This window comes from Monodon monoceros, unplaced genomic scaffold, assembly GCF_005190385.1.
Source record: "Monodon monoceros isolate NGI ecotype Baffin Bay Population unplaced genomic scaffold, NGI_Narwhal_1 Super_Scaffold_1, whole genome shotgun sequence".
In the NCBI taxonomy this organism is placed as follows: Eukaryota; Metazoa; Chordata; class Mammalia; order Artiodactyla; family Monodontidae; genus Monodon; species Monodon monoceros.
Window position 1 is genome coordinate 39,438,134 of NW_021703765.1, and position 23,924 is coordinate 39,462,057.

Sequence of the window (23,924 nt, forward strand, 5' to 3'; positions counted from 1 at the left end):
TCTAGCCTAATGTATTTTAAATCTTAGGGAGTTTTTTTTCCTAAAGAAGGCGTCATATAACGTTTAATTTTAACTCTCTTGAAACACTATTTTTAAAATATTTTTATCTATTTGGTAATTAGTGTGAATATTAATTGTATGAATAGAATTTGTGTATAGTTTTACGTTTCATAAGTAAACTATTAAAAGAAAAGATGTCATGGTCCAAAATAATCATAAGTAAATGTAATCACTTATTTTCAGAATTAAAAGATGTTTCCTAGTGGAGACTTGAATAAGTTGTTGGTTAAAATGAAAACATGTCATTTTAGTTGAAAATTTAGTTTATCTCATCTTGATCAGATGTATATGTCAGATGACATTAGCTAAATTGGGCTTTAGCATCAACTATAAAACTTAACAATTCCCCATGTGTTTGTGAAAGATCATTATTAAAGGTCAATAATGTTCTAAAATTAAGGCCAAAGCATAGACTATTAATTCATAATGAAATACTTATAATCACAGCCTAGATAGGGGTTAATTATCATCTTTGTTTTTAAACTCCTTTTAAATTAGTCAAGATATTTTTCTCAAGAAAACTGGAAAGTCCAAGGATTCTCACATAGCTGGGCTCACATGTCAGGGAGTTGCCACTCTCCCAATGCTTCTCTGTGTATAGGTTTAGCTCTCAGTCTTGCTTCCTGTTGGGAAGTGTTGCCGTCAGCAGCTCTAAGCTTCTTTTCTTAAAACTCCCAATCCAAGAGCAGTCTTCCAGCTCCAGGTCCCCATTTCCATGAAAGGACTTGGATTGGCCCTATTTGGATCATATGTCCGTTTCTTGGATCAGTCACTGGGAACAAAGGGATGGGCTCCCGTGATTGGCCAGGACTAAGTCACGTGGCCAGTTAGGTCAGTAAGGGACTTTGCTTATCACATCCACTTTTAGGATGGGGTCAAGGCAGTTGAGCTGCTATTTTAGTCTGCATCCACCATGCTTATCTAAGATCTTGGATCATCAATGGTCCAGAATTCAGAACTTTTCTGATTTGGGGGACCTGATAAAGTACATATTCTGTTTCCTGCATAACACTCACATTGGGGTCTGGAAAAACATCCCATGCACAAATATATTAGTCTTTCTACCACAAAACCTAGGAATATTCACAGAAAGAAGAAAAAAGAAAGTTTCTAAATATTCTCATATCAGTTTCTTCTGCCAACTGAGTTTACCCTAAGTTTTTGAAATATTTCAGCTCATACAATATTAGGATCTTAGAATTGCTGATAAAAGGTTGAGTCTATAATAAACACTCTTTGTTCCGTGTATATTATACCCTATGTACTAGGCGTTGTACTAACTTGCAAAGTAAACTCTATGATAACAGAGACAGTATTGATTTTGTTTATCTCCGTATCTTTGGACTTGGCACAGTTCCTGACATATAGAAAGTGCTCATTAAGTATATTTGTTGAATAAACTAGTAAAAATATCAGTGACTTTATGTACCTTAATTCATGGAATTCTAACAACTGCCCCCTGATATAGAGATAGAGATTATTTTTCCTATTCATAGCTTATTGACTGAACCTCAGTTTTGTCATTTATAAAAATATAAATAATGATACTCTGCAGAATGAGTGAGGCTCAGAGAGATTATATAGCAAAAGTAGTCAGGCAGATTGCAAGGAACTGATCGCATAATAATATCCAGGTCTGTCTGACTTAGTTGCTAAACTGTTACTTTAGTCCACTGATGTTGGCAAATGAAGCTACCTGGTCAGAAGAAGGGATCCCTTAAGAGCTGCATCTTTTTACACTGTAACAGTTATGTGTTCAGGCATGGGTATACCATTTTGGGGTGACAGGATATCATCCAAGCTGCAGAATTTTCAAATTATGTATTTTATAAAGTAATAAGTTTAGCAGAAATCATCTTAATTTAAAAGTCTACCTAAATTCTGACTACCAAATTATTTGCTTTAATTATTTTAAAAGAGCTCATTCTACTTAAAAGCTCAGGTTGATGTCACTGTTGCTCCCAATCTGGCTTGTCTAATACTTGATTAAGCTGTGCTTGAACACTGGAGTCGAGAGCATCGCCACAGTAACCCATGAACAGAGCTTATATTCTTGATTTCGCATCGCCACAGTAACCCGTGAACAGAGCTTATATTCTTGATTTCTTTTTACTTTTTATAATTGCAAAAAAAAAAACAAAAACGTACAGCATCCTAAGCGTACAGCAGAAGTTCAGAGGACTCTAACACTGTTTAGTTTTAAGACCAAAAAATGGAATAGTTTGTTAGTGTGGCAGTAGGTTTTACATGCCTATATAAGGAAAGACACATTTACACTGTGCCAACAGCAATGGTATCTTAAGTCCCCAATTAAAATGTGACTTTTTAAACTCCAAAACCCCATGTGACTGTTTAGCCATCTGTTTAATGAAACAACCACTATTGATTTGGGCATAGATAATTATTACAATAAGAACAGTGCTGGGGAAAGATCAACTTGTCCCAGTTGAGTATGACAGTTAATTATGAAGAGATAATTAGTGAAGGCTAGTTAGCATTATCTCATATCCAGGAAAGAAATAGGTAACAAATCTCAATCTAGGTATAGATCATGTAGAATATGTGATTGTATACATCTTTGAATAATTACTTTTAAATATCTAAGATATATACTAAATAGTAGATTTACTGAGCTATATTCAACTGGAAGGAGCAGTGTTGTTTTCCATAAATTATCTATTGAACTCTTTGCATTTTGGTGAAATATTATTTCAGGTTATTACAGTGGAAGCTTTTGTGTTTTATGGCCACTCTTACTGCTGTAACAAGGAATCTTCAGCATTTATCCCTGGTGGAACCCATGACTACAGCCCTTAACACCCTGACAGGAAAACACTAAAGAGATGATTTTAGAATAGGCTTTCCACTAGTAAATGTCACGAAGGAAAGGGGAGCCCCGGTGAATATCGTTCTGAGAACTCATAAATAATAGTTTTAAATTTCTCTATGATAACACTGCTTTTATAAGGAGCAAAACTGATGAATTTCCTTCTCACTCTCTTGGTCTAAGGTACTTTTGAGTTGTGAAATAGATAATAGCCACACCATGGAGGAAAAATAAGCAAAAGACTTTCATATTTAGTATCATATAACCGGGCATAGCATAATTGAGCTCTGTGTGTATTGACGAGCATCGGCATTTATTACTGGCTCATCAATATTAGAACCAAGGGGATTTTTACCGGGATTGCCTCACAGGAGAGAAAGAACTTCTCTGCCTGGCTCCTGATTCTCGTTCTGGGCATGAAACTAAGCTTTATTATGTGTCATGTACAGTAATTTCTTGGCACTTCTGGTTGCTCCAACGTGAAAATCTTGTGAACTTAGATTGCATCAGTTTAGAACATGTGATGGAAGTTAGATAAGTTCCATTTTATCATGCCATTAATGAAGAAGAGTTTTAAAGAATTAATAGGAAGCTGTTTTAGGAGGATTTTGATGACTTTAAGAGAAGAATTTTAGGAAGACCCTAATATATTCCTCATTTCAATGCATAATGGAGTTAGCTGTACATGGACTCCTCTGGAGGAATGTGTAGTGTTTAAGAGCTCCAGCTTTCTTTAAACTCACTGAGGCCTTCGTTGTAAAATGACAATAAACTTTACTAGGGATTATTAGTCCCAGTTTATCATCAGACTTAAAGATGAATTCAGGTGTTTCCACATCATAATTGCAGGTTCTATAGGGCTTTAATTTGGGTTTCTTTAAAATGGATGATATAAGTACTTTTTCTCAAGGGTTGTTTGGAAGAAATTAGATAATGAATCACAGATTTTTGTATTAATGCTTCCACATCTAAGCACTCAATATGAGTTAGGTATTATTAATATTTATCTTAAGATTAATTTAGAATGAATAGTACTGGTTTTCTCCTTGGAGGTACGTATTTTATCATGTATTTAGGATATTGTAAATTCCTTGAAAAACACATATGTACCTATTAAACTGTAATATAGATTTTCATTCATTCTGCCCTTCTCTCCAATGAGCTTGAGTCAGGTATAATTGTAATACAGACATGTAAAGGAATAACTTTGGTCTGCTTATTTTTGGTTGAGCCAACATTTTATATATAAGGATTTTTCCTAAAATATTTTATGTTATTAATAATAAATTTTGTAAAAGTACTAAGTATACAACAGAATTTAGGAGAGTGGAAGAGTTGAGAATTGGGAGACATGAAACCTGGCTTCTATTTCTAGCTCAATTCGTCCTTAGGCAAAAAAGTTTCTTCAAACTTTAAGGAAAAAACTGTACTGAATGATTTATATGACCATTTACAGTTATCGAATTATGATTCTACAGTAAACTCAGAACAACTCTATTTTCAAAATTATATTGTTTAACTTCTGGCTATGTTTAATCACATATCTTTGCTTCTACTGATTTTTTTCACTTAATAGGAAAGGGTACATGATTGCTTTATCTTGAAGTTGACTTTTTTCCCAAAATCTTGAAATAATGAGGTTATCCAGTGACCTTAAAAGATATCTAGTTCCACTCAGCTGGGAAATTATTTTCTGAGAAGACCAATTAAATATATTTGGGAAAAACCCAACTGTGTCATTTTCTCCAAAAAGGAAAGTATATAAATTATTACACACAGTAACTTATACTGTTCTAGTAAAAGTCATTTCCCACTTTGTTTTTAAATATTAAAAAAGAATTTGAAAGGAAATGCTACCAAATCATTTTAATTAAAGAGGTATTTTACCTTGTATTCTCTCTGTTCAACAAACTATTAGGTGTTTAAGGAATGTATGTGTTTATTACTACAATTTAGTCAGCTTAATGAAGCTCCATAGCCTTACATATTCCTAATTTTGAATAGAGGTACCAGGTAAAGAGAAAAAAATAAAAGGAATGAAGAACAGAAACAGGTCTCTGAATTTCATGTGCCTGTCAATGATTGGATCAGGAAAATAGAGACTGCTGATATGTTAGTTAGCTTCTGTTAATTCAATCCCTAGAACTAAATGAAGTGTCTAAAGATGTAGTTTATAAAGGTGTGAACTCTCACTTCTATTTGAACAATGCTAGCTACAATGAAATAAATGATTTTTTTTATAATGGAATGTTCTTATTCCCATTTTTCCTATAACACTGTTGCCACAAAACATAATTCAGTTGAGATGAACAACATCGTGTAGCCAATTCCCTTGGGGTTTAGCGTATAATTTTGAGCCATGTTATGGCCATCTTTTAATGAAACACTGATTTTTGTAGCTTAGTATAGTTTCAGTTCTGAGCTAGACTACCTTATCCATATTCAATGAAGTACAGAATGAAATGAAGCAATATGCATTTTGAAATGATATATACACCTTTATGACAGTTTAAATATTTTTTAATGTTTACTTCATTTGACCCTCTCTGTTCCCAACACACAGTCCTGACTTTGTAATTTCCTTCTCAAAACTATTCTTCCTGCTACCTCAGGGGGCCTCTTTCTTTTCTTCCTTTTGCGAAAACGACATTCCAAATATTGTAATGCTTTATTGTCAAAGTTGTCTACCTATCATTTCCATCATCTCACAGGGTTAGCAGGTGGAGACTGCACCCTATACCCTTCCTACCTTTTGCCTACAGAGGGTACTTTGGAGGTGGAAACATGGGGGAGTCAGGTGAGGTAGCAGCAGAAATTGCTTCCTAGTTCAAATAAAGTCAAAGCTTGGTCTCTTTCTGCACTGAACAAATTCTACTGAAGAGTAGCTATTAAAACACTGTGGTCTGAATTTAGTTGTTCTAGAATATTGTTTGAGATAGAAATGCTATGGTTCAGTGTGCTAATGCACATCATACATGCCAGAGTTAGCAAAATGAATCAAGTACAATAAAGGCATGCTCACATTCATTTACAAAAATTAATTAAAAGATCTCTAATAGTTGGGAGGCCTCTAAGAAATATGTATGGCAGCCATACATATTTTGGACTCAGGCTTTGAAAACCCTAAGATGGCATACCATTATAATATGCTAGATTGCTAAAAGATGCTTATTTTGTCATTTTATATTTTGCTATCTCATCTCGTTTAATTTTTACGTTACTTATCTATCATTTGCTTATCATAATTTTTTTAAAAAACCGTCTGGTATCATTAAGTACTTCATCTTTCAGTTAGATAATTTTTCATGTAATTATGGGAAAAAATGGAAAACTTTTCTGATTATCACAAGTGATATGGAGAATCACAAACAATTTGTAGTTAATTAGGAGCTTAGTCAGGGGGTTAATGAGTTTCTACATGGGCTACACAGAAGATGGATATCCAACATGTACCTCTTACACTAATAATATTGACACATATTTTATAAATAAAACAAAGCATGTAGGCACACATGCACATCTCACATCTAGAACACTGAATTTTTGTTATAGCAAAATTGTTCTAGGACTGAAGTTTTAGTTTGTTTTTAAGCTAAAGTAAGGTGTTTTTTATAAGAATTTTAATCACATCAATTGTGTCATGACTCAGACTGTAAATAGTCATAATATTTCATATTAAGATTGTTTGACATGGTCTGAGTGTCTGTCAGTTTTTCCAACTGTTTCGGCCCTGTCACTTGTTTTTGTTTTGTTTTGTTGTGCATTGTCATATGTTATAAGAGAATTAAAGGACTTGTTTTACTTGCAAAACCCAGTCAGCAATTTTACCACTGCCTGTTCAAACTCCAGCTTAATGGCCCAGACTAAACACTTGTGACAAAGGAGCTGTGGGAATGGATGATGGATCTGTAGCAACTCTAGCTTTAACCTCTAACTAGCTTTCATTATTCATCTTTGCAATTTCCATTTCCTCTTTCTATTGAAATCAGTTGAGTTGAAATACATGGATACTCCTGCACATCCTATGAGATCTGAGTATAGCATTGGACTGTTAATGATACTGTTAATAATTTTTTCATGTTTTTTTCTCTCTTTTTTTTTAGTCTCGACCTATTCCTTCCCACCTTACTTCAGCAGTTGCAGAGAGTATCTTGGCTTCAGCCTGTGAGAGTGAGAGTAGAAATGCCGCCAAGAGGATGCGTCTGGATAGACAACAGGTACTGAGGAGTCTTGGGGTCTGGTGACCACCAGCTATAGCAAATATGGTTAAGTTAATCTGATTTATGGAGAAGAGCAGAATCTCTGGAATGGATTTAAAGTCCACAGAGATATCGTTTTTCTGTCTTTGTGATATGAATTTAAACTTGAAAAAGGCGTGTCCATGAGATCAGTAGAGATGCAATGACAAAAATTTCCTGTGATGAAAAATGGACAATTGTAAAATTAATGAGTTAAAATTCTGTTTAGTATCCAGTATGAAGGCTAATGACTTATTTAAATAAGAGGCTCTAAATGATCATTTACAGTAGTTTTGTAAGTTTACCTGATCGTTTATAATAGTGAACTGATTATGGTCTTTTTGAATGAAAATGAACCTCTCTTTAATTTCCTCTGGTCCATTGCCAAATATCAATAGATTATGCTAGGTATGGGGAAAACACAACATAATCTTGAAGACCAGAAAGCCGTAAAATGGGAGTATAAAAGAAGGAACATCTACGTCCTGGGCTTACCTTCACGTTAACAAATCATTTACTGTATAACCATTAAGTATCATCTTTCTACATCTCTTTTCTAAGGCTGTATATCCATGTGATATAGATGTACTCTTGCGGTGTGCGGACTTCTCATTGCGGTGGCTTCTCTTGTTGTGGAGCATGGGCTCTAGGCGCCCGGGCTTCAGAGTTGTGGCACGGGCTTAGTTGCTCTGCAGCATGTGGGATCTTCCCGGACCAGGGATCGAACCCGTGTCCCCTGCATTGGCAGGAGGGTTCTTAACCACTGTGCCACCAGGGAAGCCCGAGACTTTTGTCATTATTATATCTCTAAAATTTATCTTGCTTAAAATAAGTTACAGGCCAATATATAATACCATATTTAGCATAGTGATTAAGACTGCATATTCTGGAGTTAAATACAACTGATTTTGATTCTCAGCTCTACCCTAACTAACTGTGTGACCTTCAGGAAATTATTCCAATTCTCTGTGCCTAGTTTTCTCATATGTAAAATAACAATAACAGTACTAATCTTATAGGGGTGTGTGAGAACCCTGAATGATAGATTTATGTTAGGTACTTAGCAATTTGCCTGGCATGTGGTAAGCATCAAGAAAATTCAGCCTAGAAAAAGTTATTTTAATTGATGTTCTAGCTTTTCTGTCATTGCATTGGTATCAGTAAGACTATAAAGAAGCATTAATAGTACTATCTCAGATATAGGAGTTTTGAATTCAGACTAAGTCCATTTGAGAAAATATCATTATTCTAGAAATCAGAGTAGTAGAATTCTGGGATTGAAAGGGATCTCCTGGTTGTCAGTTCGCTACATACCTCGTCCAATCTACACTCTAGAATATCCCTGAATCATAGACTCAATCATATGTGCAGTTGTCATGAAAATTAAATGACTGATTCATGTTATGTACTGCCTACAGTCTCCTTCTACAAGTTCCCCAAAGCTGGTCGTCCACAATATTTGGTCTAATCACTTAACCACTGTTGACCTAACCTGTAAAATGGAGGATACAAATGTATAGTTATTTCTTCTTACTGTGAATTATATAGACTTCACTTGGCACGCAGCACAAAGGCTTCTACCAAGTGGATTTTACACTTTCATCAAAGCATGGAGATGTGGGAGCAGGAACTCCCCTAACTGGATCTAAACACTCTTTGCCTAAGTAGAGACAACCAGAGTTCTTTTTGGTGTTGGCAATGGTATCATCCTTTTCTAGGCACCTTCTTAACCCAACTCACAATTCTTAGAATTTTCCAGTGACTCAAAGATTCTTCATTGTGTCCCTGCCTTTCTGTTGGTGCATGAAAGTTCAGAAATGAGACAGTTAAAATCTAAATTCTGTTCAGCTGCACACATGACTACTTGCTGCCCCTGGTTAGCCATATGTAGGGCTGTAATTATATGTGTCCTTCAGAGTTTATGAAACTTGATAAATTAATTGGGCTTTATAAAGCTATGAACATAAAAGGTACTATGGATGTATTAAATACTTTATTTCATATGTCCACCTTGCCCCAGGGTCTAGAGGAGGCAGCCTCAGCCCTGAAGCAAGTAGGCAAGGGCAGGAGCCTACTGTCTCATTAGGAATCAGATGACTCAGGGCTGAGGTCAATCCCCAATGAATTATAGAATATACTCAGCATTTCTTTTCTTTTTTAAAAAAATACATTTATTTATTTATTTATTTTTGGCTGCTTTGGGTCTTTGTTGCTGCTCGTGGGCTTTCTCTAGTTGCGGAGAACAGGGGCTACTCTTTGTTGGGGTGCATGGGCTTCTCGTTATTGGGGAGCATGGGCTCTAGATATGCGGGCTTCCGTAGTTGTGGCTTGTGGGCTTCAGTAGTTGTGGCTCGCGGGCTCTAGAGTGCAGGCTCATTAGTTGTGGCGCATGGGCTGAGTTGCTCCATGGCATGTGGGATCTTCCAGGACCAGGGCTCGAACTCGTGTCCCCTGCATTGGAGGATTCTCAACCACTGTACCACCAGGGAAGTCCCAGCATTTCTTTTCTTTTAACATGAAAATCTGGAATTTTTATGTTACCCAGGAAATCCTTTTTCACTTTGGCAATTCAAAAAGATAGGCAGAGTCAGACTTCACATTTATATTCCTATGACATAGCTCAAATTGTCTTTATCTTTGTTATTTAGATATTATTTCACTACTATTTACTTAAAAACAAATCTATCTCAATGATTTTGGCTACAGTTCATCTCACCAGAGAGACAGAGGCAGAAAGTGAGAAAGATTAGAAACATCCACTTGCTGGTCATTTATCCCCCATCACTTTGTACTTGCTCTTTTTGAGGAATGACGTATATTCTATTCCAAGGCTTGTTGAAATTTCTGATTAATGTGAGGGTTCCTTTGGCTTCTTTTCTCTATTTAAGTTCTTTCCGTTAAATTAGCTTTTAGTTTTATAGAAGGGATCACGTAAAACCAATGGTCAAGGGCTTCCTCGGCAGATTCAGCCCTCATGAAGAACAATGCAGCACGAGTGTGCTGGGTGACAGTTTTTGCGGTGACTGGGACAGATGGAAAATCAATGGTAGGCTGTGATATGACACCTTTGACTCTACTGTAAAGAACACCATAGGGGAACTGGCATGTTAGTTGCTTGTGACATAATAAAAGGTGAGAAAGCAGGGGAAAAAATACTGAAAACTGATGCATCGCTGAGTTAAAGAAGAAAATCGCTATTAGTAAACCAACAGAAAACCATCGGCCCGAGACCAAAAAATATTTAGTAAGCCCACAGTTCCTGCTACTCTGTTTTCTGTAGTACTGGTGAATTCACTGTTACGTGTACCTCTTCCTGATTTTTCCTTTGTTCTGTTAGGGTGCTAATGAGTGGGCATGTTATTAAAAGAAACATAATGGTAGGTATCAAGGTTGAAAATATAGCCACATAAGCCCGATGGCAGTTTTAATACAGGCATTTCATTTTGTCATGGATGTATTTGAAAACTACCGAAAACACCATGGTCAAGCTGTTTTTGAGTCAGGCAGCTCTCCTTTCATGTTTCCTTCTGTATTTTCATGTACTTTTGGTAACGTTTATAAAATTTCACAAATGCATAATTGAAAGAAATATTTTTCAGTAGGATTTTATGCTTAAATGTAAACATTGTGATAGTAACTGAGATAGGGTTTGAAACCTATATCTGTGGCCTTCCAGCCCACACTCCCATACCCCTACTCTCAGTCATCCTCGGCTTTCATTCTACTTCTAGCATTTGTCTTTCTTATATACAATATTTTGGAGAAAGAAAACTCTATCTTTGAGTGTTCCAACATGTGTTTCAGCACGGCCCTCTCATCCAAAGGAGAAAAAATATAAGAGAAACAAAGTACCACCTAGAGTAGTTCCTTGAATATATTGTATTTTCTCTGTAACACATGTAATTTTAAACAATTGAAATAGAATATACTTCACAAGTCATCTAACTGTAATAGGCCTTATTTTCTTCATTAGTAATAATATTAATAACAACAGAACAGCAGGAACGTGTATGGATGAAACACTGTTTGAGGTAGGTTGCAAGCCTATTTTATGTAACTGTCATCGCTTTTCATGAAGTGGAGACATTGAGGCTCAGAGCTCTTAGTGCAGAGCTGCTCAGGATGGATCCCCACTTGGATCCAATCCTTGTGCTTTTTAAAATCATGCTTATAGTAACATTTAAAAAAATACTTTCAGACATGCAGGCTTATTTTTGATAATTTAGGAAATAGAGTAATGTATAGAGAAGAAATATAATTGACTAGTAATTCCACTATTCAGTTTTATAATATAATTCTTTCTACTACTCTATCTATGCAAAACTTCCTGTTTTAAAAAGCAAAACAGTATCACATTGTATCCTTCCATTTAGCTTAATGTTGTGAATATTTATGGTATCACTATGTAAGTTTATCAATTATTTTTAGAAGCCCCTTAATACTCCATCATGTAGTATTTTCTAAATTATTAAATGTTGATTTTGTTTTTCCTACCATAATTTTCCTGTGAAAAGGATACCTTGCCAGTTATATTTTTAGGATAAATTATGAGACCTGGGTCAAAAACCAGCAAGGCTTTTTAAGCTCTTGATATATATAAGGTCCATGCTCTTAATTTCTAACTTATTCCTATAAAAATAAGCGTTTCTGCTTGTTTTATAAACATATGCCTATTAAAAGCTTTTTTTAACTTCTAAGAATCTTTGATTCTTAACCAGTGGTTCCTAAACCTTTCAAACATAGCATGTCTTTTTTACAGTAAACACCTCGAAATGCCCCACTTTTAGATCCTGAAATGCAATTTATAGTTAATATAAATTATGCTCACAATTTAAATATGTATGGATAATGTCTTGATTTTAATATAAATAATACATTATTTATTTTAAAAGTAATATATAATCAAATACCATGTATTTTGGTGTGGAAATATGGGGATTCCACATCACTAGAAGATACAATAAAGTCATCAGCTACTTCTGCATGTCCCTCAAATCAATGAAGAAGCCGCAGCTACAACTGTCCTCGGATACTGGTGTATTGCGGCAGCTCACAGAATTCAGTGACATGAACTTTACAAACGGTGAAAAACTAGTGGTACAGTTCCAAACAAAACAGCACAGCAGTCCCTCGATTTACAAGGTAGTGTATTCCTGAGACAGTTCGATATATATTTTAAAACATGCACAAAAACTTTGTTTTTATACCTAAAATGAAATTAAACTTTAGGCTCAGGAAACCCTATTCAGGCTTTCACCTACAAAAATATCCAGCATGACTTTTTAAAATTCACATGGGAACAGGGACAGTTCTTAGTTGATTGGTACTGCCTGGAGAATGTCTGAGCTTTCCGTAAGCTGGTCCTCCCACTTCATGCCTATTTCACCTGCTATATATTTTCCAGATGTCCCCTAGAAGTGGTAATGCTGTTTCTGAGAAGCACTGCTATGGACAACTAGTCTAGGATTTGAATACAGTAATGAGAATAATACATTCTCAGTTCTATTCCTTGATAATGAATTCATAACTCAGCTCCTCCCATTTTGAAGAGACTGGCCTTGAGGTTCGAAACCCACAGTTTTCCATAGATTTGCACCCATTATGTCAAATGAATTCTCCATCCTTTTTTCTACCTTCTGTTTACTTTTTTGTTTTTAAATTCGCCAGAGCCTAAAAGTAAAAATTGGATGCTATAAGATAAAAATAACTTAACCAGGCCCTTTGGTTTAATTTTATTTCTTTGCAAGAAGGAAGCAATTAAGTGTAATGGCTATAGCAATTCTGCCCCCAGTCAAAAAGCTAAGCCACATATGATTACTAATTCCAGTTGTATTTCTAAAGTATAATTCCATTTTGTATTCATCGTTCAGCTATTTTCAATATCTCCTGAGATTACAGTTACATCCTTTTCCAATTTGGAAGTCACCATCAATTAAATTACCATGTTTAACATTTACAATAGGGACACCACAACATCCAACAGTTTGCTACAAATATAATGCCAGAAAAAGACAAGGCTCAATAATCTTCAAAAATGCATGTTTTCATCAGTTTCAATCATTCATAAATATGCTGTTTGCACACTCACCATTGGAAGGGTGTGAACAGGTGTACACTGAACCATCTATTCACTCACTTGGTCTCTAAAATGCCTGGCAGTGTTAGTAAGTAATCATATTCCACAGGAAGAGAGGTTTTTTCCATCTGGGAAATAGCTAACGAGTGGATATTGAACCATGACCTTAAATTCATGAGCACCGAGGGGTGGACAAATTAGTAAAGCAATCCAGAGAGACGTGAATACATTCTCACTACTGCAAACCAACCATCATACCTATATAATACCAGAACAGACTCTCAGAATGGTTATAATCACATTTTTAAATAATAAAAATAGGGAAATATTATATATTTCCATTATATTTTTGTAAACATAGAAACTTTATAAACATAAAAACTAAGGAAAAGTAAATATATATATCAAATTAAAATGTTTTACAGATACATAAAATATCACATGGATAACTACAATAAATATTTACTATTCTAATTTAAAATTTTTAGTTCATTGTGCACATTATATAATATTTGAGAAACACAGTTAAATAGTTTTAATGGAGGGCTTCCCTGGTGGCGCAGTGGTTGAGAGTCCGCCTGCCGATGCAGGGAACACGGGTTCGTGCCCCGGTCCGGGAAGATCCCACATGCCGCGGGGCGGCTGGGCCCGTGAGCCATGGCTGCTGAGCCTGCGCATCCGGAGCCTGTGCTCCGCAAGGGGAGAGGCCACAGCGGTGAGAGGTCCGCGTCCCAAAGTTTTACTGGAATATTTATTTGCTCTGTAGGGAAGAATATTTGACCTGTATTCTGTTGGTATTTTGTGAGCAAGATAATTGCTTTACAAATCTGTATTCTTTCAGCATTAACTTAATAATGTGGCTGGACTTCAAATATGTATTATTTCCAACTTGAGGTCTTACAAGATAACTTTTTAATGGCAAAAGTTTAAAATTCTTATTTTTCCAATGTGTTTGAACTGCTCCAGGGAGTTCCTTAAATATTTCATGTATCTGTATCAGCAAGGGATATGGTTAATAGGAGAAAATTAGCTCTAAGTAGTCCTAAAGTAGTTTATTTAGCAAATAATCATTATATGGAAGATATTTTGCTTGGTACAGAGGCTACAAAACAAGGATTGAGAACCTTTACTGAGGATTTACCAGATACTAGATTTACCTAAAATCACTTGCTACTGAGCGGGTGTTTTTATTCTTTCTTTGCAGAGGGATGAAACATAACATCTTTCCTCTAGAAACTCACATTCTGTTAAAGACAAGTGAAATTAGTATGGTAAATGAAATTATAAGGGTGTGATCAGATTGTTGTGAAAGCCAGAGGAGAGTTCTTCTAATTCTGCCTGGGAAACCCAGGAGGGCTTCCCAGAGGAGGCACTATTTGAGCCAGACCATGAGAAATGAAGGAGATTATGAGAGCTAGCAGATGATAGTCCAGACACATGGAGCCTTTTGAAACATGAAAGTTTCCTGAGTATCAAAAACAGTCATCTCTGTGAGTGAAACTTGAGAATCTTGAGAAGAAATAAAAGGAGAGGGGATTGGACGTGAGGGTTTAAATTAGATTGTGGGCATTTTATATGCTCTGTTAATTTATTTGGACTTTAAGTACATGCCAGAGATAAGTGGGAAGGAGAGTGACATCTCCAATTTTTAGGAAGCTTCAGAACCCTAGGGACAACAAAACGTAGATGTAGTGGGGCAAAGGTGAGGTCCCAATTCAGCAAGAATTCCTTTCTCTACCACCTACATTTCAGATTTGCTATTTAATTGTAACAGTAGTTAAATCTGAGCTAATGCCAAAAAGTAATTATGAAGATTAATCTGCTATAAGGTATTTTGAAGTTACAAATGAGTGATTTCGGAATACCTACTCTTCCATGCTGCAGTGTTAGCTCAGCTAATGAGGAATCAAAGTTTAATTTTCTCCTATAGTTTCAACTTATATAACTGTATATATAGATTATTATTCTTTCTATTGTAAATATTTTTCATCTTTTTCTCTTTTTATGATCTCTCAAAAAACTGACATTATGGTTTTCCTCAAAAAGTGACTTTTTTTTCTTAATTTGAGAGTAAGGTTACTTCTGTATAAAATTTTTCCTTAGTGTATGTATTTTCCTTATGTAATGATATGTCAATGTATATCTGAGTAGTGATGTACAGTGCATGATTCTCTTGGTCTCTCAATAGTACTATGAAGCATGTAGATCAAATGGTTTCCCTTTTCTATGGATGGGGAATCTGAATCTAAGAAACTTTCTTTTGGATACATCTATGGGGTTTTGAAGGGAGGGAAACTGGGAACAGCCTCAATTTCTGATTTTATTTTTTGTCTTTCTGTTACTCATTTTGCTTTACTATTTGGTTTTCTCACTTCATTGAGAATTCTCCCACATTTGTATAGAAATGATTCTTTCTTTAATTTTAGGTGAATCTTTGGCTTAGGATGTTATTAATTTCAAGTGGATCAACGTCAGGATATGAGTAGGTGGTTTGAATTCAGAGAGAGAAATTCATCATAATATGTTAATACACTTTTTAGTGCCAAAGTCAAGGGAACATATGGTTTACTGGGTTCTCCATGAAGACTGCATTTTTGTTAATTTCTTTTAAAACCAGTTATTTTAGGCTTAGCAGACGAAGAGTCTGACTTATTTGTTTTATGCCAAATATATTAATTTTTATAATTTGTTTCTCATGATCTGTCCATTCCTCATCCTGTCTTTTTAATCTAGCCAGTTTTAAACCCACTAGTTACTCTGAAACAATAATTTTATGTGTATTGGGGAAATTTAGCCACAGTCACTAGTTTATTATGAAATTAGATAATATGATAGCTTGACAAATGGGGCTATGCTTCCTAAAGAGATTTATGATGTTTAACATGACTCAGGTGGTAAACACCACAAGCCCAGTGGCCTCAAGTAATACACGTTGTTCTTCAGTTACTCAGCACTTTGGGAAAGCATGGTTTCTGCAGAGCTAGGTTTTCTAGATAGCTGTGGGTTAGCCTTACAAATGATTTTACTTTCATTTGTAGTGGAAATATTCCTAAAATCTCAATGCATCTTCATTTCATGCCATAACTCTTTGGATCATAACCTTTAAAGATGGATTTAGTTATTAATATTAATCTTTACTAAGAATTGTGTGGTGCTGACATCAGCTTTAGCTACAGACGCAGATACCGCAGAGCAGGTGATGGAATAAGTGATCTTGTAAAGTCTGTCCTAGAGAAAACTCCCTGAGGCAGGTCAACTCACTTTATTGGTAATTTACCTCTTTCTCATAATGGTGAGGGGAGCCTGACTTTCTGACAGCCTTGGCAGCAAAATTGATCTTTACCTATTAACTTTGCTGAAATGGATCAATCTCTCATATTATCTCTCATCCTCAGGAAGAAGCCCCATTTTTCCCGTGCTATCAGTGTTCTTTGCCTGGTCAACACTGTTACTTCTTTCTTGCTTCAACAATCCAATGCCTTCTCAATGTCTACTGGACAGTCTGTATTTGTCCTTATTTACACCCTGTTAAAAGAATATAAGGAAAACTACCTCTCACTGTTTTAGGAGTTTATACAAAGCTGTTTTCTAAGAGCTCTTACCTGCACTCATTCATCAAGAGCAAAGTGATACTTACATAGGTCAAAAACCAAGTCACATTTATTTTTAAGCTCCCTTTAATGTTTTGCCTTGAACACAAGCAAGATCAAAATAGCCTTTTCAATGAAACAATTAAGATGAAAGTCCAGTGAGATTCCTACATTAAGATCAAACTTCTCATTAAATCACTTCTCTGGTAACATTCTGTGTTCTTATTTTTCTTGGTTTTGGTGCTAGTTCTGTTATTTAAGGAAACATAATAATGCATTCTGGGTCTGATATTCAAGGACCCTCAGGGAATTCCCAGAGCCCAGTAGTAACCTTCACTTTTTTTCATCTCTGAGGTTTGAGACTAGCCTCCTATTCCCAAATCCTCTATGAAAATATAAGTGAGATTTAACAGAAGTCAGGGTTCTGAGTTCTTGAAAGAGGGCAAAGAGCAAAAGTACAAAAAGAGGTCATACTTGCAACTGTGAACTTAAGTTATAAAATAGGTAGATGTAAGTGAAAGTTTATCTGAATCTCATAGGCATTATAATTTCCATCAATAAATGGCAATTAAAGTAAAGCTTTCTACTATATGCCAATCTCTCCTATTCATTCTTTTTTTTGCTACATGATTTCTTTCTGGTGGGGGCACCTGAGAAGTTTAGAGAAAGATCATAGCCTTCAATTCGGGCGTTTGGAAAATAGAGTCTGGAAACTCAGAAGCAGTGGCATGTTTGAACTGCATATGTGGGCGTATATACAGAGTAGCTATACTTGGGGATTGCTAATACATACATAACTTTTCAAAAAAGCCTCTTTTTCAGATTTTTAAATTATCATGCTTACTATAGGACATACTGGACTCAAAAAACATTAGAGCTTCCAAGAACCTCACAGACCACTTAGTTCAATGGGTTTATTTTATAAAAGAAACAGGCCTGGAAAATTTCAATTTCAGTTTAGATTTCCTTTCCTTCCTTCCCTCCTTCCCTTCGTCCTTCCTTCCTTCCCTCCTTCCTTTCTTCCTTTCTTCCTCCCTCCCTCCCTCTCTCTCTTTCTTTCTTTTCTTCAGTGATTTTTTTCATAGTTCACTAGAAACAGAATTTCTCTTTAAAAAGAAGGAAAACAGACCAATACATACAAAGAATTTAGCTCCCTTTAGATTTCAGAGTAATGTTCTGAGTAATTAAAATCAGAATGCTTCATAAATTTCAAATCTTAAGGCCATAATACATTCATAGCATGCAAGAATTTGAATACTATTTTAGATGCAGAACTCAGAAGGCCACATTATTTTATTCAATTGCATTTTTCTATCATTTATTATTGCCTGTGAAGCAAGTTTGAGAAGTCCAATGAAGCTGTCAAGCTTCAAATGTCTCCATAAGTGTGAGCAAAATTTCCTTTCCAGGGAACTGCTCAGCTATCCGTGTATCTTCTTTAATTCTTTATTTAAGATCCTTCATTTGAGGTCATTCTAAAAATACAGAATCCTTTCTGCAGTTTTTTACATTAAATGAACTACCATGTATTTGATCTTTCATATTCTAAGAACAAAATTTGTTGAAATCGTTTCAAATACCCAGATTCAGGTTTAAATGCCAAGTTCTTCACCATTCATCTCAGCTATATTGGAGAAATGAATCAGGACATGTATGGGAAACACATCATACATAATTATACTAATGTTTGTGTGTCCTCTTACACCTTAATTTGAATACACATACATTTTCTCATTTAATTTGTTTCCCAAAACTCGGAGAGGTCTACATCATTACTGCTCTTGTTCATGACTAAAAATTACACAAAGAGGAAATGCAGTGCCTCATTGTTGCTCCTATTTTCTTTCTATAGAAAGGACATTTGGGGGATTTAGAGATATGTGAATGTGGAGCAGAATCTTTAATGCTCCAAGCACACCCTCCTTCCAGCAGTACGCCTTTGCACAGGCAGTCTGGCAGCTCCAGTTCCACTCCTGTGTTTATTTGTACGCCCATCTCAAAGCGCACCTGCTTTAAGAAGCACCCCTTGGGTCACCTCACAGCCCACAAAGCTAAGTCCCTTTCCTCCTTCTCTGTGTAGCAATGACTATCAGCACAGCATATTTGAGGACTTGATTATATTCCCAGGTAACATTGTAATGGCCTCCAGGTGTCTTTTGGAATATTGACTCTATAAATTTTTATCACTCTGTGGGATTAAAACAGCTTTGGCCTGCATCACTTTGAGCCCCAAAGATACCTAGTTATGTACTGGGAAAAGGGTAAGCATTAAATAAACATCTATTTGTGGCTTGATGTAGCATGGCAAAAAGTTCAGTTTTAAGGAAAGAACGAGCCTTTTAATGAGATGCCTGCCAACACAATAGGAAATGTTCAAGCCCAAGAATGGTGTTATGTGGCCAAATAGAGCAGGAATCATTGGAATTAATACTGCAATTTAAAATGTTGTCTGACAACTTGGTAAACACAGTTTTAACACCAAATGGGGAAAGTCACAAATACAATATGATAGGGAGGAAGGGTGTAGGCTGCAGAAAGGAAGTCTCAACATTTAGTTCTTTGAACACTATTACTTTCCACAGTTCAGTGAGAAAAAGAAGGCAGCTTTTAGGTTCCTGACAAAGCAATTATAGAGAGACCCAGACACTGGGAGCTGACCTGACCTTTGCCCTTGGGTAGTTGTCATAGCAGCAGGCTGAATAGCGCAGCTTGATACAATTACTACGGCAGGCTCCGGACAGAAGTTGCGCCCTAAATGCAGCACATTTGAACGTTAATATACATGTATATTAATTCTTCCTTAGTGGTGGCCGTCTCTCTCCTTTACTCAGCACTCATCTAATTTTAAGTACTCATTTCATAAGAAGTCTATGTTTAAAGGCAACAACAGCTACATGCCTTTGGAGGATTTGCAGTGATGTATCTGGGGTATAGTTCCTTGGGGAAAAGTTATTTTAAACAGTGTTGCTAACAAAAGAAAGTTTCAGATGCTGTAAACTGGATGTAGCACTTTTTTTAAAAGCTATGTATGCTGTCTATTCTCATCAAATAAATAATTTTTGTCCTTATTTACTCTTTGCTTATTCCCAAATATATGCATGCACCTCTAGATCTGTGTCTTATAATCAAAAGATAGCTATTTAAAGTTATCTATAAAAAGATGTGTATCTAGGTAAACACAGTATGTCCACAAAAAGGAGAGGGTATCTGTCAATATGTTAAAAAAAGGCTTTGGGATCATTACTGGGGTACTCATTTGAATTTTTAAAATATTGCTTTAGTTTACTAGGCTAAATTTGGTGTTAACGTGGACATGTTCTCCCAAAACTAAAGCCTTAATAGCAATGTTAAATTATATATCATTATATATAGTCATATTTTATAAATAGTTATAATTATTAATGCATGTATAATCTCTAAACACTCAGATAAACTGTTAACTGCATAACTTTTTAATTAAAATATTATTTCTATTCCAATGATAAATAAAATATATGAAAATCTTCTGCCTAAAACAAACAAACAAACAAAATCCTAATAGTCTATATGATCAGCAGAGAACCTGTATATTCTAAATCATGACCTTAAAGAATTTCTAATGGATACATGTATATGTATGGCTGAGTCGCTTTGCTGTGCACCTGAAACTATCACAATGTTGTTAATCGGCTATACCCCAATATAAAATAAAAAGTTTTTAAAAAAAAGAATTTCTAAATATTAAATATAATCTGAATAGTAATAATTTACTTTTGCTTAAAGCTTGAGGAAAATTAATATGACATATTGACGCTATAGTAATTTCAAACCAGCATTTCAGAAATTACAAAAGGACGCATATAGAATAATCTGAATACATGATAACCTAAATTTAAGATATCAAATTAAAATTGAACTTTGTCTCTGTTATGACTCAGGTTAAAAATTAGGGGAGTTTTCCAAAAAGCCTGGAAGCACAATTTGTTTGGACACGAGAATATGTAAATATCAAAATTTAGTGTATTATAATGAACTTACTTTTAAGAATGCATTTAAAAACATAAAATATATTCACCTCAATGGCACAAAAATTGAGGGTATATCCAATCTAATCTAAATCCATATATTATATATGAAAAGAGATACTCTCCTGTATTATTCCACTGGGAAAACGTTAAGCAACATTTGTCTACTGTCTCAGGCCATTGAAATAGAGCTGACTAACCGTCTCTATATTGCAATCTGCAGCCCACAAGAATGAGGGCTAGATAGGAAAGTATCCAATGAGTACACATTTAGAGATGAGGAAACCTGGCTTACTTTTCTTCTCAGAGATAACTTGAATTAGGAATTTTCAAATCATTTCATTCATTAACTAATCAGTGAAATACCATACCAAAATCTTAACCTTATTTTTATTTTAAACTTAGAAGTGACCCAGGAGAGCATGATCTGGCATTCAGTGACTATTGAAAGCAACGTCAGGAGAGCAGTGCCAAGAATTAGGAGATCTAACACATGGAAATCTCTTACTTGAAAGTGTTAGAAAAGTTAGTCAAAAATGGTTTAAGCAAAAGGGAAATTATAAGCTCAGGTAACTAAAAATTCTAGCAGTAGTCCAGCTTTATATGCACGTGGTTGATTGTCTTATAGATAAATAGGATCTCTCTCAGAGGTCTCTTGGCTCTACACCATCTTTGTTGTTTCTATTCTCTGACAGGTTCTCCCTCGTGGTAGCAATATGGCTGCAGAAGCTCCAGTTTTCCATCTTCCCTATTGAGTGACTATGATTGGGTTACACATTCAACCCTGAAGCAACTGCTGGGGCCAGGAGAACAGAATAGGTTGCATGCTCAGTTTTGAATTCATGTATGTAGTCAGCTATACACAACACATGGAATAAGAGTGGGAAAGGAAAATCAGATACAGTTATTAAAAGAGGGAGGGGAGGAGATGAATGCTGAAAGATCAAAGGAAAACAATGTTTGCTCTAGTGGGCTCTATTAGTTTCCTAGGGATCCCATGACAAAGTACTACTAACTTAGTGGCTTAAAACAACAGAAATTTATTATTTCCAAATTCTAGAGTCTAGAAGTCCAAAATCAAGGCATTGGAAGGGCCATGCTGCCTCCCAAGCATCTTGGAAACGATCCTTCCTTACCTCTTCCAGCTTCTGGTACCCTTAGGCATCCCTTGGCTTGTAGCAGCCATCACTGCCTCCATCTTCACATGACCATCTGTGTCTACATATCTTCTATTCTTATAAGGATACCAGTCATATTGGATTAGGACCCACCCTAATTCACTATGGTCTCCTCTTAACTAGATTACATCTGCAAAGACCCTATTTCTAAACAAGGTCACATTTGTAGGTATTAGTGGTTAGGACTTCAACATATGTTTTTGATGACACAATTCAGAATTCCTATCTATCTGTGGACCTTGAAACCTAGAAAACAAGGAAGGAAAAAAGGGTCACAGATCCCAAGCAAATCTAAAACTCAACAGAGTAAATTCTATTAGATTTCAAGGCGTGAGAATAATTGTTTATGTCTCCATGCTCTGTTCTCCCACCACAACTGGGCAGCAGCCCCATCCTCCTGGCCGATCTGGATGGTGGCCCTGCCCTCTCAGCCTGAGACATCTAGTTGGCTGGCCTCAGTCAGCTGTGCCTTCTCTGATCTCTGCATCTTTGGCTTTGCCCTAGGAGTCATTCTTCTTTCATTCCATCCTACTTCTGTCCCTTTCAGTTCAGGCTTGCAGTTTTTCTGCTGGTATAAAATTCTCAAAACCTTTATCAGTCTTCCATGGATGTCAAGGTGATCCACACTAGCTGACACATCCTTCCTGGATAACTTTGTCTCTATCCCTAACCTTTGCTGAGATTGTTGACTGGACCCATAAGTCACACACCTAATCTCTTTGGCACAGAGCTGTCCAGCCACACCCTGTTTCTAAAGCATGCTATCTGGAAAATATTCCGAATCATCAGGTGCCGGTTCCTTTGTGTTAGTAAATTCAACCCATAACATAGGCTAATTCCAATTTTTGCATTCCATTTTTTAAAGGATGTGTGTATGGCTTTATGCCCATGTGTTACACCTAATGAGAGTTTACCAACAGAACTAGTGAAGGCATAGAATTTAAAGTGTGTCTATAAATGCAAAATATATAACTACTTTCAATGCTATTTAAATGGAAAAAATTTATAAACTGAGTTTTATTTACTTAAATATTTGAGGTAGAGCTAATATCTGTATTCATTTATTTGTTTTTAAAAATTACATGAGTTTTATCATGAGGAGACAGTTATATATAATCTTTCTCTTTCTCTCGTGCATAGTGTAGATAAACTCTTATACAAAATGAAATTTCACAGCAAAATGTGAAGAAATGCTAGTCATCTGAAATCAATGATAGGTATGGAGAGTACAAATATTAGAAATACAATTTTTAAAAAAGAAGGTAAATATTAGCCCTATTGCCTATTGACAAATGTAACACATATATATACTCCATTATGTTGTTACTGTCAAACATAGTAAGTACTTTACACACCTCCACACCCTCACACCCACAAAACCTGTTCTTTTTTTAAAACATCTTAATATTTTATGTTTCCTTAATAAATATTACATATAAGTGGCATGGACATGTATACACTACCAAATGTAAAATAGATAGCTAGTGGGAAGCAGCTGCATAGCACAGGGAGATCAGCTCGGTGCTTTGTGACCACCTAGAGGGGTGGGAGGGAGGGAGACGCAAGAGGGAAGAGATTATGGGAACATATGTATATGTATAACTGATTCACTTTGTTATAAAGCAGAAACTAACACACCATTGTAAAGCAATTTTACTCCAATAAAGATGTTAAAAAATTTTTTTTAATAAATATTACATATAAAATAGGAATATTATATAGATTTTAAATGGTTTGTTTTCTGCCTTAGAGACAAAGCTCTTACAGAACCCAGTGATTCATGCATGCAAACCCTGTATATATATATATATATATATATATATATATATATATATATATATCCCTGATCAAGGCCATTTGTAATTAGACTAATAATAAGTGCTTCTTAATGATGAGGAGGAAACCAATTATTAATGAGCTGCTTCTTGAATAATACTGGCCATTCATTAGC

General features: G+C 35.5%; 1 protein-coding gene across 12 annotated transcripts in view; it reads left to right on the top strand.

Annotated features, from left to right (window-relative positions):
• Positions 1-23,924, top strand: part of NOL4 (nucleolar protein 4) — a 395,149-nt gene that overhangs the window by 294,105 nt on the left and 77,120 nt on the right. For 11 of the 12 annotated variants that reach the window (XM_029226147.1, XM_029226153.1, XM_029226084.1 and 8 more), the window contains one exon: positions 6,991-7,104. The exons of the other annotated variant lie outside the window; for it this stretch is intronic. In XM_029226147.1, coding sequence (XP_029081980.1) covers positions 6,991-7,104 — 114 coding nt within the window. The remainder of the gene's footprint in view (positions 1-6,990; positions 7,105-23,924) is intronic. 12 annotated transcript variants of the gene reach the window in all.